The sequence below is a fragment of the Loxodonta africana genome, chromosome 14, assembly GCF_030014295.1.
Source record: "Loxodonta africana isolate mLoxAfr1 chromosome 14, mLoxAfr1.hap2, whole genome shotgun sequence".
Classification (NCBI taxonomy): Eukaryota; Metazoa; Chordata; class Mammalia; order Proboscidea; family Elephantidae; genus Loxodonta; species Loxodonta africana.
This window is the reverse complement of record NC_087355.1, coordinates 53,220,959-53,233,118: the sequence shown is the minus strand read 5'-3', so window position 1 is coordinate 53,233,118 and position 12,160 is coordinate 53,220,959. Positions and strand designations below refer to the sequence as shown.

General features: G+C 42.9%; 1 protein-coding gene across 1 annotated transcript; it reads right to left on the bottom strand.

Moving 5' to 3' along the window:
• Nucleotides 1-379: 379 nt before the first annotated feature.
• ODF1 (outer dense fiber of sperm tails 1) lies at nucleotides 380-11,802 on the bottom strand. The gene is made up of 2 exons (XM_003408422.4): nucleotides 11,191-11,802; nucleotides 380-922 (listed from the first exon to the last, which is right to left on the bottom strand). The coding sequence occupies exons 1-2, from the start codon at nucleotides 11,508-11,510 to the stop codon at nucleotides 472-474; spliced, it is 771 nt and encodes a 256-aa protein (XP_003408470.1). The 5' UTR covers nucleotides 11,511-11,802; the 3' UTR covers nucleotides 380-471.
• Nucleotides 11,803-12,160: the final 358 nt, after the last annotated feature.

Below are 12,160 nucleotides of genomic sequence, written 5' to 3'. Positions count from 1 at the left end.
GTAGATTTGAACTGCTGACCTTCTGGTTAGCAGCCAAACTCTTAATCACTACACCACCAGGGTTTAACTGTTTGCCTTCAACACTAACCAGCCTGTGTTTCTGTTTTGACAATTTGGTTTCTGGACTAGGCCATTTCGCTGGATCTCTGGAAAAACAGTGTCTACCAAAAAACAGCCGCTTTTTCCTGGAATTTGGAGGTAGTTGGGTATGGAGGAAGCCACAGGGAAGGCAGATCTCACCATTTCATCTTCCATTCCCATTAATCAGTTCTTCAAAAGCTCATTAACTATGCGGGGCTGCTGTGGCAGTTGAACCAAAAGATTTTCACACAACACCAACAGCTGTGCAGTTATGTATTCAGTTTCCTATCTACATGAACAACATGGGCTGTGGGAAGGGGAAGAGAAACACTGGAAGAGCTGCCTGGCTGAAATATCACTGAATTCTACTAAGTCATGGGTCCACACACCTTACAATATCATCTTCCTACAGGAAAATCGGCTCCCACAGGGATAGCATGGGTTGCAGGGGTCACAGGGGCTACAAGGGCTGCAGGGGCTACAGGGGCTGCAGGGGTTGCAGGGGTTGCAGGGGTTGCAGGGGTTGCAGGGGTTGCAGGGAGAAGCACAAGGGTAGCACGGAGACTCAATCTTGACGCAACTGCCAAGCCCGTAGGAGTAGGTTACGTCTTTCTCATCCACACAGGGCGGCAAGCTGAACTCTTTGCAGATGTTCATATAGCTGTACTTTTTCGATCCAAGGCAGTCGTACCTGTTCTCCCGTTCTGCCGACACACACACCTTTCCGTCCTTCACTCGAACTTTCACTTGGTCAGGCTCAAAGCCGCACACGTTCACCGATCCTAGAATGTTACTGCTACAGCAAGAGGAGGCCAGAATTCTATTTGTTGTTCTTCTCAGTCTGGAAGTTACAAAAAAATGAAAAGGGGGGTGGGGGGGGATAGGTAGAAGAAGCTCAGACACATCTTGAGAAGCAAAACTTGGATCTCTATTTTTTTTTAATAGCAAAAGTAAATTCTAGTCATTGTGAAAAGTCAAACTTGACAGAAGTGTATACAGTAAAGAGTGAGAACCAAAAGAACCAAATTTGTTGCCGTCGAGTAGATCCCGACTCAAGGTGACCCTAAAGGACAGAGTAGAACTACCCGACAGGGTTTCCAAGGTGCACCTGGTGGATTCAAACTGCCGACCTTTTGGTTAGCAGCTGTAGCTCTAAACCACTACACCACCAGGGTTTCCAAAAAGTGAGAATGCCCCCTTAAGTCCCACTCCCCTGAGGTAATCCCCTGTTAACAAATGGGTGCGTGGCCTTTCTCTTGTCTTTAAATCCTAGCTCTTCCTCTTACTAGCTGTGGAAACTTGGGTAGGTTCCTTAACCTCTCAGTGCTTGAATTTCCTCATCTGTAAAATGGAGATAACAGCACCTAGCCATAGATCTATTGGGAGGATTAGATGAGATGATGTATTTTACTTAACACTGTACTTGGCATATTGTAAGTCCCATTTAGTTATCGTCATTATCATTATTACTGTAATTACTACTATCATGCAGATGCTTAAAGCTTCATTAAAAGAAAAATGCTATCCGCTAATAGAAACCATTTGAAAGCTGCAATTTAAAGACGGCCATCAGCCTTAGAGCTGGCCCTGGGCAACCATACAGGGACTCTGCCTAAAGCTCCATCAACAAACAGCATGACGGGGTGTGCTGGGTCTGGCTCTGCCCACCAGTCCTAGTGCTGCTCTCCTTCAGCTGTGAGGCTGCTCCAGATTGCTGTTGGCTGACACCAGCAGGGATCCAGTCCATTTAGAGGGGCTGTGTTGGTCAGATATGGGATGGCCCACAAGTGGTGTGATCGATTGGGATCTTACCAGCTAGCAAAAAACTGATTGTTTATATCTCTTCCCAACCCCTCATTCAGTGATTCGTAGCTTGGAATTGATCATGGTGGGAGTATTTACACCACGAAAATTGGAAAATGCTACAAATTAGAGCTTACCCCCCGACCCCTTTATAGTTAAAAAATGAAGCTATAAGCGTCTACATGATAATAGTAATAACAGTAATAATAATAATCACTTCAACAGCAAGCTCTGATCCCCCTGGAGCAGCAAACATGAATTCACGGTTCTTCAGAGCTGCCTTGCTGCTACTCAGTGGTCCTACCATGTGGATTCTTAATAATAGTAATAAATCACAGCAGCTCGCACTAATGGATTACTTGTGATACACCAAGAGATGGGAACCCTGGTGGAGTAGTGGTTAAGTACTCCGGCTGCTAACCAAGAGGTCAGCAGTTTGAATCTGCCAGGCACTCCTTGGAAATTCTATCGGGCAGTTCTACTCTGTCCTATAGCGTTGCTATGAGTTGGAATCAACTCAACGGCGGTGGGTCTTTATACCAAGAGGTAGTGAAGGGGTGTGCCTAAGAGCACAGAAGCTGGAGCCAGATAATCTGGGTTCAAATCTTGGCTCTGCCATGTATCGGCTGTATGACCTTGGGCAAGTTACTTAACCAACTTGTGCTTTAGTTTCCACACCTGTAAAATCGAGATAATAGCAATAACCTATCTCATAGGGTTGTTTTGAGAAGCAAATTAGTTAATACTGAAAAGTGTTTAGAATAATGCTTGGCACTTGGTTAGGATTCAACAGATGTTAAAAACCAAAAGGAAAAAAACAAAAACAAAAAAACTCATTGCCATCAAGGCAGTCGAGTCTGACTCATAGTGACCCTATAGGACTGAGTAGAACTGCCCCACTGGGTTTCCAAGGTTGTAATCTTTACAGAAGCATACTGCCATATTTTTCTCCTGAAAAGCGACTGGTGGGTTCAAACTGCTGACCTTTTGGTTAGCAGCCGAGCACTTAACCATGCGCCAGCAGGGCTCCTTCAATGGATGTTAGGGTTTGTTTTTTCTTTTTTTACATTGTGCATGGAAAGCTCTAAGCACATTAAAAACATTACTTTGTGTAATCTTCACAATAACCCTATGACGTAGATATAATTATCACCATTTTACTGATGAGGGGTTGGTATAGGTAGTGAATGGCAGAGCCTAGACTCAAATTCAGGCCTGTTTCATGTCAACTTTAAAGTTTAAATCATCAAGTAGACTGAGTCCTTGAAATAAAAGCCCCTAATTCGGTCACTGCCTTCTGGCATTAGCCCTGCATTGTCTGGCCCTACTTAGGGACCATTTTCTTTCAATTTGCCTAACCCAAAAACCTGTTGCCTTAGAGTCAATTCCCACCCATAGCAACCCTATAGGACAGAGTAGAACTGCCCCGTAGAGTTTCCAAGGAGTGCCTGGTAGATTCAAACTGCTGACCTTTTGGTTAGCAGCCATAGGGCTTAACCACTAAGCCACGAGGCATAACAATGACTGTAAGGATGGTGCAGGACCAGGCAGTGTTTTGTTCTGTGGTACATAGGGTCAATATGAGTCGGCACGGACTCGACGGCACCTAACAACGATAACTAACAGTCCAAAAACATTCTAATGTTCTAAAATGATCCTCTTTTTTCTTTTCAGTCACTTAGAACTATTTTTGAAAAGAACTAAATATGTTCTAAGAGACACTCCTGACAAATCATCTTGCATCTCTTAGCCTTCCAAGGAACGTCTTGGAGGGTGTGATTTCTATAACTTCTTTTAGTTGGTGGGGTCTGGACTCTATGATTAAGTGATTGGTTTGAGATACATTTTCAACTCTTACTTTTTACGCTGAATTTTTTTTATTTATCTACTTATTTTTGTTACATAATTTATAAAGGTTCAGTATAGAAAACTCAAAAAATACAGATCAAAACAAAAAGATATTTTAAAAATACACATAATCCCAAATAATACTTAACATCTTTTTATTAATCTGTGTTTTCCACTGATAAGCCCTAACCTGATTGCTTGAACAACAGTATGACACCTTTTTCTGAAGGATACAAACCAAGACTCTTGTCTGGGGGGCTATTTACAATGTGAGCAAAGAGAAGTCATTCCTAGAAGACACCAAGGCAAATAGGAACGAACAACCTGTGCAAGTCCTCTGGATAGAGGACTGTATGGACATTCAGCTCTATTGCCAGGCCTGGCGCCAGTCCTGGGTATGGCCTGGGTTACGGCCGCCTTGTTGTTTTGGGTAAGCCAAGACACCTGTGGGCCATACGAAGGAAAAAGGAAGAGATTTGGACCCTCTTTAGAGTCTTTGTGTCTATGAGATAAACAGGAGACCAAGCACTGCTTCCCTAGATGGTCAGGTAATAGCTAAAAGGAGCAGCAGGAAACCAGCCCCAACTCTGTTCACTATGCTCTCTCTGAATGGACCACAGCCTTGAAGCGGGAATAGCCAAGGCCAAGAGTAGAGCAGAGGGCAGAATGAGCACTTGGTGAGTCTCTCAAGAATCTCCCACAGTGACCTTTCTCATCAGGGCTACAATAGATGGGCCTGGATAGAAGGGGAGAAAAACGCAGGACAGAGCTCAAATCCTTAGAAAGTCCACACTTACTGGACCAGTTAAGACTGGAGGACTCCCTGAGACTATTGCCCTGAAATGCTCTTTAAACCTTCAAACAAAACTATCCCCTGAGGTCACCTTTTAGTGAAATGGCAGATTGGCACACAAAATTAAGACTATTACCTGTGAGTATGGGGCTCCATTAAAAAAAAAGCATCTACATGAGACCAAAAAGTCAACAATTACTCTAAAGCAAAGATGAGAAGACAAGGGGTGCAGGACACTAGAGTACTGGAAATGGGACGACCAGAATGCAGTTAATGAGAAGGTTGACACATTGTGAAAAATGTAACTAATGTCACTGAATAACTTGTGCAAAAATTGTCAGATGAGAACCTAATACGCTGTGTAAACTTTCACCAAAAACACAATAAAATATTATTTTAAAAAAAGAGTCTCCCACAGCATGTGCATAGGCTGAGAGTCAAAGTTCTCTCACTCAGCTCAGATATTTCCATACAAGATGAGAAACATCTGAACCTGCCATGAAGATGGGGCCGTGCCTCACAAAGAAGGGGCAAGGACACCGAGCAGGACTGCTAGGTGTCTAGGATTTACTACCATAGTTGATTCCACCAGACCAAGCCACCCTGGCCTCCAGAAGACATGGATCTGGGAGCCAGATTTATAAGCCAAAGTTGGCTCCCAGTTCCATATCTTCAAAAATATATGGTACCTCTTAGGAAAGATGTCACTTTGGGAACTAAGGTACACCTGACTCAAGCCATGGTATTTCCAGTCACCTCATACACATATGAAAGCATGACAATGAATAAGGAAGACCAAAGAAGAACTGACACCTTTGCATTATGGCATTGGCAAAGAATATTGAATATACCATGGACTGCCAGAAGAGTGAACAATTGTCTCTTGGAAGAAATACAGCCAGAATGCTCCTTAGAAGCAAGAATGGTGAGATTTCTGTTTCACGTACTTTGGACAGAGGGACCAGTCCCTAGAGGACATCATGCTTGGTAAAGTAAAGGGTCAATGATAAAGAGGAAGGCCTTCAATGACATGGATTGACACAGTGGCTTCAACAACGGGCTCAAGCATAACAACAATTGTGAGGATGGCACAGGACTGGGCAATGTTTTGTTCTGTTGTACATAGGGTCGCTATGAATATGAACCAACTCAATGGCACATAACAAAAGCAATAGCAATCTCTGAGTCCAAGGGTACAAATTTCATGTATTTTATTGTCTTGGGTTCCCCATTTTTCTCTACTCCTAAGTCACTTTGCCTCCCTTTGTCCTTGTAGCAGCTGCACCCCAAACCCATTACTTTCGAGTCAATTCTGACTCATAGCAACACCTATAGGACAGAGGAGAACTGTGCCATAGGGTTTCCAAGGCTGTAATCTTTACAGAAGTAGATGTCACATCTTTCTCTTGTGGAGTGGCTGGTGGGTTCAAACCACCAACATTTTGGTTAGCAGACAAGCACTTAACCACTGTGCCACGAAGTCTCTTTGCAGCAGCTCTACAGGGGCCCCAAAATTGTGTGTGTTTATGAAATTACCTAAAAAGTCTTGGTAGGTCAGGTTTCTCCTTCCTCTTTTATTGTCTGGATCCTCACTGGGAATGTGTGGTCTTAGGGGAAATTGCAGGAGCCACATTTTATTCATCATGCTCAACTCTGAACTTGTGACTTGAATCCTGCCTGCCAATGTCCTCATCACCCACATGGAATTTTCCATGACTCCGTGGCCTTCTGGGTAAAAGGGAGATTACTTCCTATACTTCTGTTATCAAGAGGGTGAAGCTTAGCCACAGTAAAGTTACAGAAACCAGCCCCTTTGATTCTTTGCAGAAGGGCCTTAGGAAAGCTGGGGAAAAGTTAGCGGTAGCCTTGTCTGGGTCTGCCTCTCTTCTCCCTGTTGAAGCTGACTTTCACCTGCACGTACAACCAAGCTCCTGAAAGTAAAACACACTGCCCACAGCAATGCTGAGCTGTCTATTCAGCCATTTTCACAATCATGTAAATCAGCTTCAGCCTGATGATGAATAAAGTCAGGAAGATGTGAAAAATGCCTACCTAGGCCCGAGAGAAAAGGGAGGCAGGCCTCCCTCTAATCTTCCTTGGAGCTCTTCACTTTATCTCCCTGAATTTAAACCCATTCCAAAGGCCCATTGAGCCTCCATTCCTCCTTTGCAACCCATCTTTCCTGCTTTCTTCTCCTTACTTCTTCCCTTCTTTTTTCGCCATCCCTTTCTTCCATCAATTCTAAAGTGGTGTTCGGGCAGGATGACCTTTGGATTGATCCCAGAGAACAATGTCACTCGGCAGGGAGCAGGGTGTCCTAGGACTTGTGCATCTGAATCCTCCCCTCCCCGTCACCCATCACCCAAGCCTTGTTAAACACAGGTGGCTGGACCCCACCGCTGGAGTTTCTGATTCAGTAGATCTGGGGTGGAGCTTGAGAATTTGCATTTCTAACAAGTTCCAGGTGTTGCTGCTGCTGCTGCTGGTCCAAGGACCATTCTGAGAACCCCTGATCTGGTGGTTAAGCATATGGATTCCAGACTCAGGCAGACCTGGCTTCAGGTCTCAGTTCTGCCACCTCCTAATAACTGAAAATGTTGCCCCTAAATCTGTCTCATCATCTTTAAGATGACTGATAAAATAATATCGCCAAACAGAGATGTTACAAGGATTAAATGAAGATGCAGTGTTAGGCACGTAGTTTTTACTCTATAAAGAGTATCATTTATCAGGCTGTATCAGTCTTCACCTTACACAAAAGTGTCCTGAATCTGAGGCTTTAAATGAGCAAGTCTCAAGCCCTGAATCATTAAACAATAAGGGTGAACCAGATCATAAGAATACATTTGGTTTGATGGGCAGCAGCCCCTTCCCATGTAGCCACAGGGTAACGGGCTCTGAGACATGCAGGTGGGAAGAGATTGTGATGAGAGGGGACCGAGGGGATTAGCTTGTTTCCACCTCGGCTGGGAATACAGAGCAAGGGAAGCCAGGAAGCTCTCCTCTCAGAGGGGAAGCCATCCTTTCACCAGCCATGAAGCTCTCAGAGTTCCTCTCCAAGGGCTCTCAACTGTGCCCTGAACTCTGGGTCAGGGAGTTGGGAAATGAAGAGATTTTTCTGAGAGGATAGACCCAGGCGAGGCACTTGTTCACCCAGAAGGAATTCACCATGAGGGCTGACAATCATCAGCCTCACAGAAAAAGGCTGGATTCAAGGAAAATCTCACATTCAGCACAACGGGGTAAACAAGGGAAGAAACAAGAAGGCAGAGTCTTGAAGTTTAAGAAGATGGTGCGGGAATCTTTAGGAGAATTTCTCACTGAGATTTAGGCCAACCACAGTTAAGTGAGTGGAAGGGAACCTGGTCTTGGGATTAGATTTAGGGTGCAAAGTGGAGCACCCTCTCCAATGGTACAGCTGCATATGAAGATTTGTACACAAGGACCAGTGTCAGATGTTAGGGCCCAAGGGACTCAGTACTCAGGTGATGAACGGAGAACAGGGAAGCCCACAGTGTGGTAGTGAATCAGGTTCAAACTTAAGCTGCTGGCATGACATCTTACAAAAGAAACCAAATTCAGTGAGCTCTGTGCCTCTATACCCAGAACAGGGAGGAAGAGTCAGGGGAACCACTAGTGCTTGGTCAAAAGATAATTTACGGAGGAATGAAAAATATCAAAGAAGCTAAAGAAGAAAAGTGCTTACTTGGGTCTCCACTAGGGAGGACAATAGAGTCCCCGCTGCCAAGCTATCTTTTGAAGCAGCTGCTCAGAAAATGATGGAAATGGGATGGAACTTCTATGCTTGGTCAAAAAACCACACACACATTAATCAGATAATGTGCACTCAAGAATGCTAAAGAAACTTACAGGGAAAATTGAGAAATTGTTAGCCAAGACTTCTTACTAGTTACTAAAGGAGTACCCAGAGACAGAACAGGGTGACTCCACACAGAAAAACATCTCAGAGGGGTTGTGGCAACTACAGCTCAGGAAGCATCACTTTCCTGTTGGGCGAAGAACGCTCTCAACAACACAACCTGGCAGCCAAAAGGATATGTCATTCCTAACCAGACCACTAGCATTCAAGGAGTAAAAGACCGGGTGAATACACTTTCTGAACTCAAAAAGCCTCGGGCGAGGTTTCAGGCCAAAGCCTGTTAAAAAAGAAAATTGAATCAACATGATATTTCAGGATCTAGTTAGTCGTGAGACTGGAGCTGACTTAGAGGTAAGAAAAAATAAAGGGGCATTTGACTGGAAGAAAAATACCAACAGTAGGAGTCCCTTGGGACTAGGGCTGGGATCAGGGCTTAACATTTCCGTCCATACTCTGTAAAATCAAATATTTAGGTCTGTAGGTGACACTAAGCCCTTCTGGGCAGTGAAATGTCAAGCCGTCAGAAATAGGCCATAGGAGGTGTTGTGACTAGAAAGAAAAGTGACCCTGAGGAGATATAAGAGGGCAAGCCTGGGATTACTTCTAAAATGAACTGAGAGTCATCAGTTAAGAACTCTGGGAATCATTGTAAAGACGCCTGCAGTTTCATATACTTCTGTGGGCACAGGAAAACAAAAAAAAAAGAAAGAAATCAGCAAAGCCTGACAGGAAAAGTATCACAAACTAAAGAAAGCATTACCACTTGTATAAACTACACCGTGGAGAATTAAACTTGAAGTGGTGTCTATGGCACACCAAGAAAGTGAGCCTCCTGGAGAAGGTGGAGAGAGCCCAGATAGAAAAGGAGGAAAGTCATCCTCAAAAGGAGAGTCTGGGAGCAAGGACACAGCCAGGAGACAAAGGCTGAAAGGTCTTGGATCAAGAGTATTCAATATCTCCATGAACTACTACTTCTTTTGCCATGAGGCCAAAAGAAATGGATGGTGCCCTGAACATTTTGATCAAGGAGCCAATGGATGGATCTTGATCAAAAGGAGGAAAAAATGTGAAACAGAACTTCAAATTCTTATTGAAAACCAGACTTACTGGATACTTTGACATTGGAGGAACCCTCGAATCTATTGCCTAGGAACAACTTTAAGCCTTGAACTGAAACTAACCCATGAAGTCATCTTTAAACTAAATAACAATTTAGCTCATTTAATAAAGAATGTTCACCTTGAGCATTGTGCTCTTTTAAAGAATTATCTATGTGAGAGTAAATGGACAACCAAAAAAAAAAAACCAAACCTGTTGCCATCGAGAGTTGCTTTTGACTCATAGCAACCATGGTAACTCTAAAACACAATATGGGCAGAGACAGGGAGAATGGCGACACAATGCGAAGAATGTAACCAATGTCAATGAGCTGTACGTGTAAAAATAGCTGAATGGATGTGTGTTTTGTTGTGTACATTTTCACCAAAATTTTTTTTAAAGAAAAAAAAAAAGAGTATTCAGGTATTCAAAAGCACAGGGAAAGAGTACATGAACCTGCTCACAAATAACCCTTCGTTTGGAGCAAGTATTATAAAAGAATCCCTGCTTCACAGAGTAAACAATTTCTGTAACTTGACACTCTTAAGGAGTAAAAATATAAATTGGTTCAAAGACAGTGTAGATGAATTGATAGGTCAGATCCCTACCCCACACTGTTGAGGGAGGTCCATTCCTGATGTTTGGTGGTTGATGACCTGGACAATAATTGCCTTATTGCCCTTTCCAGTGAAACGTCCCTGTCACTGTTGTCAAGGGAGTATTCTTACCTATCTGCCAATCATCTGAATATGCCCCTCCTTTTAAAAATAAATATTACCATAATATTTTTTTGCACCTTGCTTTTTTCACTTAATAATACATCAACATGTAAAAGGTTTCATCAATCCTTTTTACATCTATGTAGCATTCCAATGTATGGATGTACCATAAATTATTTAACCATGGAAACAGTCCTTTCAACCATCTTTTTTATCAACGGTAACAGCCTAAATGGTATATGTAGAAAGTTAGAAGAGAAAGGCTTTCTCCAGGCAAAAAAGAAAATGTAATAAGAAACAAAAACATTTTTAAATTACCTAGTTCAGTTAAAACCTTTTTAAAAGTCTACTCAGAAAGTCATGACTCTCAGTTCTGTCATTGCATGGCATTTTCTAGAGTTGAATGGGGAGGCCAACATAACAGACACAACTCCAGATGCATTTTAAGTCTTTGTCTGGAATTGGGGGATGGGAGAAAGGTTTTCCTATAAAACATAGGAAATGCCTCTATTGTTCAATTTCCTCCCCTGCTTGTAAAGCCTCTGGCAAACATTAAGGATTTGATCAATTATTATTACTTTTCCTGTAGTCATTTCTGTAAGTCCAAATATACTCAATTCACTTTACGCATAACCAGAAAAAAATGTTTCATTTGCTGCTTCCAATAGCTTTTTAATGACACCCCCTGTTTCTTTCCCTCATTAAAGCCAGGTTATTTATCATGTTGGCATTCCTGCTATAAACCACCAACAACCTTGGCAATTGACATCATTATAGTGCCTTTTGAGAATCTTACAATTCCCATCATGGACCCATTTACTCTTCTTTTCTTAAATCTTTGTTAAGTCACCAGAGTCATTAGCTTGAACCCTTTTCATCTTTGTTCAAGTATTGTCAAAAATTTTTCCTTATTCCAACTTATAAGGCTAATATATGAACTATAAAAGTCTAAAAATAAGTTCCTTTACTTGGCAAGCTCTCTCTTTTCATCCTCTATGGCTCTTATGGCTTTCCTCTCCAAACTTCTGAGAGATGGTCGAAGACAGTAAAGCTTGTAATCACACAGGCAACATGGATAGATATCACACAGGCCACAAGAACGTGATCGCTTTGAATAGCACAGGCAGTACGGATATGGGTGCAAGTCACAACAGCAATACGGGTGCATGTATAAGTCGCACAGGCATCGTGAGCTAAGTTCGTCGATGCATCTCAGTTGCCTCAGTTCTCTGTCCACCTTCTTTATGTCCCTTCTAACGCTGTCCAAAAGACAACTCAGTGCAGCCATTACAGTCACACCTTATTGTTCTGTGAGTACCTTTGGGAAATGGCACTCAGGGGAAAAAAATTGTTCTAAGCTCTTCTCAGGAGTTTCTTTTAAAATTAAATGAAGCACACATGATTCACTTATTTTAAAGCTTGTGTTCTATGACCTCACCACCCTCTAAGTATGTCATAGTCTTTTGGTTACCATGTGAACTGTAAACAGTCATGGTCTCCAGAGACCTTCCTGGGGTTAGAAAGCTACTCTCAGAACCATGCTAATGTTGAGATTTCGTTCACCTTGAGGTTGGGCAGGCCCCCCGCCAAGCAGTCACAACTCTTTGGTGCTCTTGGGAGCAACTTTTAATGTCTGACTTGTATATGCTCCAAGGACTAGCCCTGGCTGTGACTGTGTGTTTGTTGATTTTCATGTGGGTTATGGAAGGAGCTGCGTGGCTCCTTTATCTGTGCCCTTCTGGCTCCAGCCCTGGCTTGAGGCTTAGATTTGCCCATTATACTCTAGAACTCATTCTGGCTTGAGGCAGGTAGAATACAAAGAACTATATCCCATGATTCGCCTAACCAAGTCATCCTCGAGTCAGTGTTTGTCTTTGATCTTCCAAGCTCCCAAATTGCTGGAATCCTGCCCATTTTTTACTAGCTGGGATCCTGGCT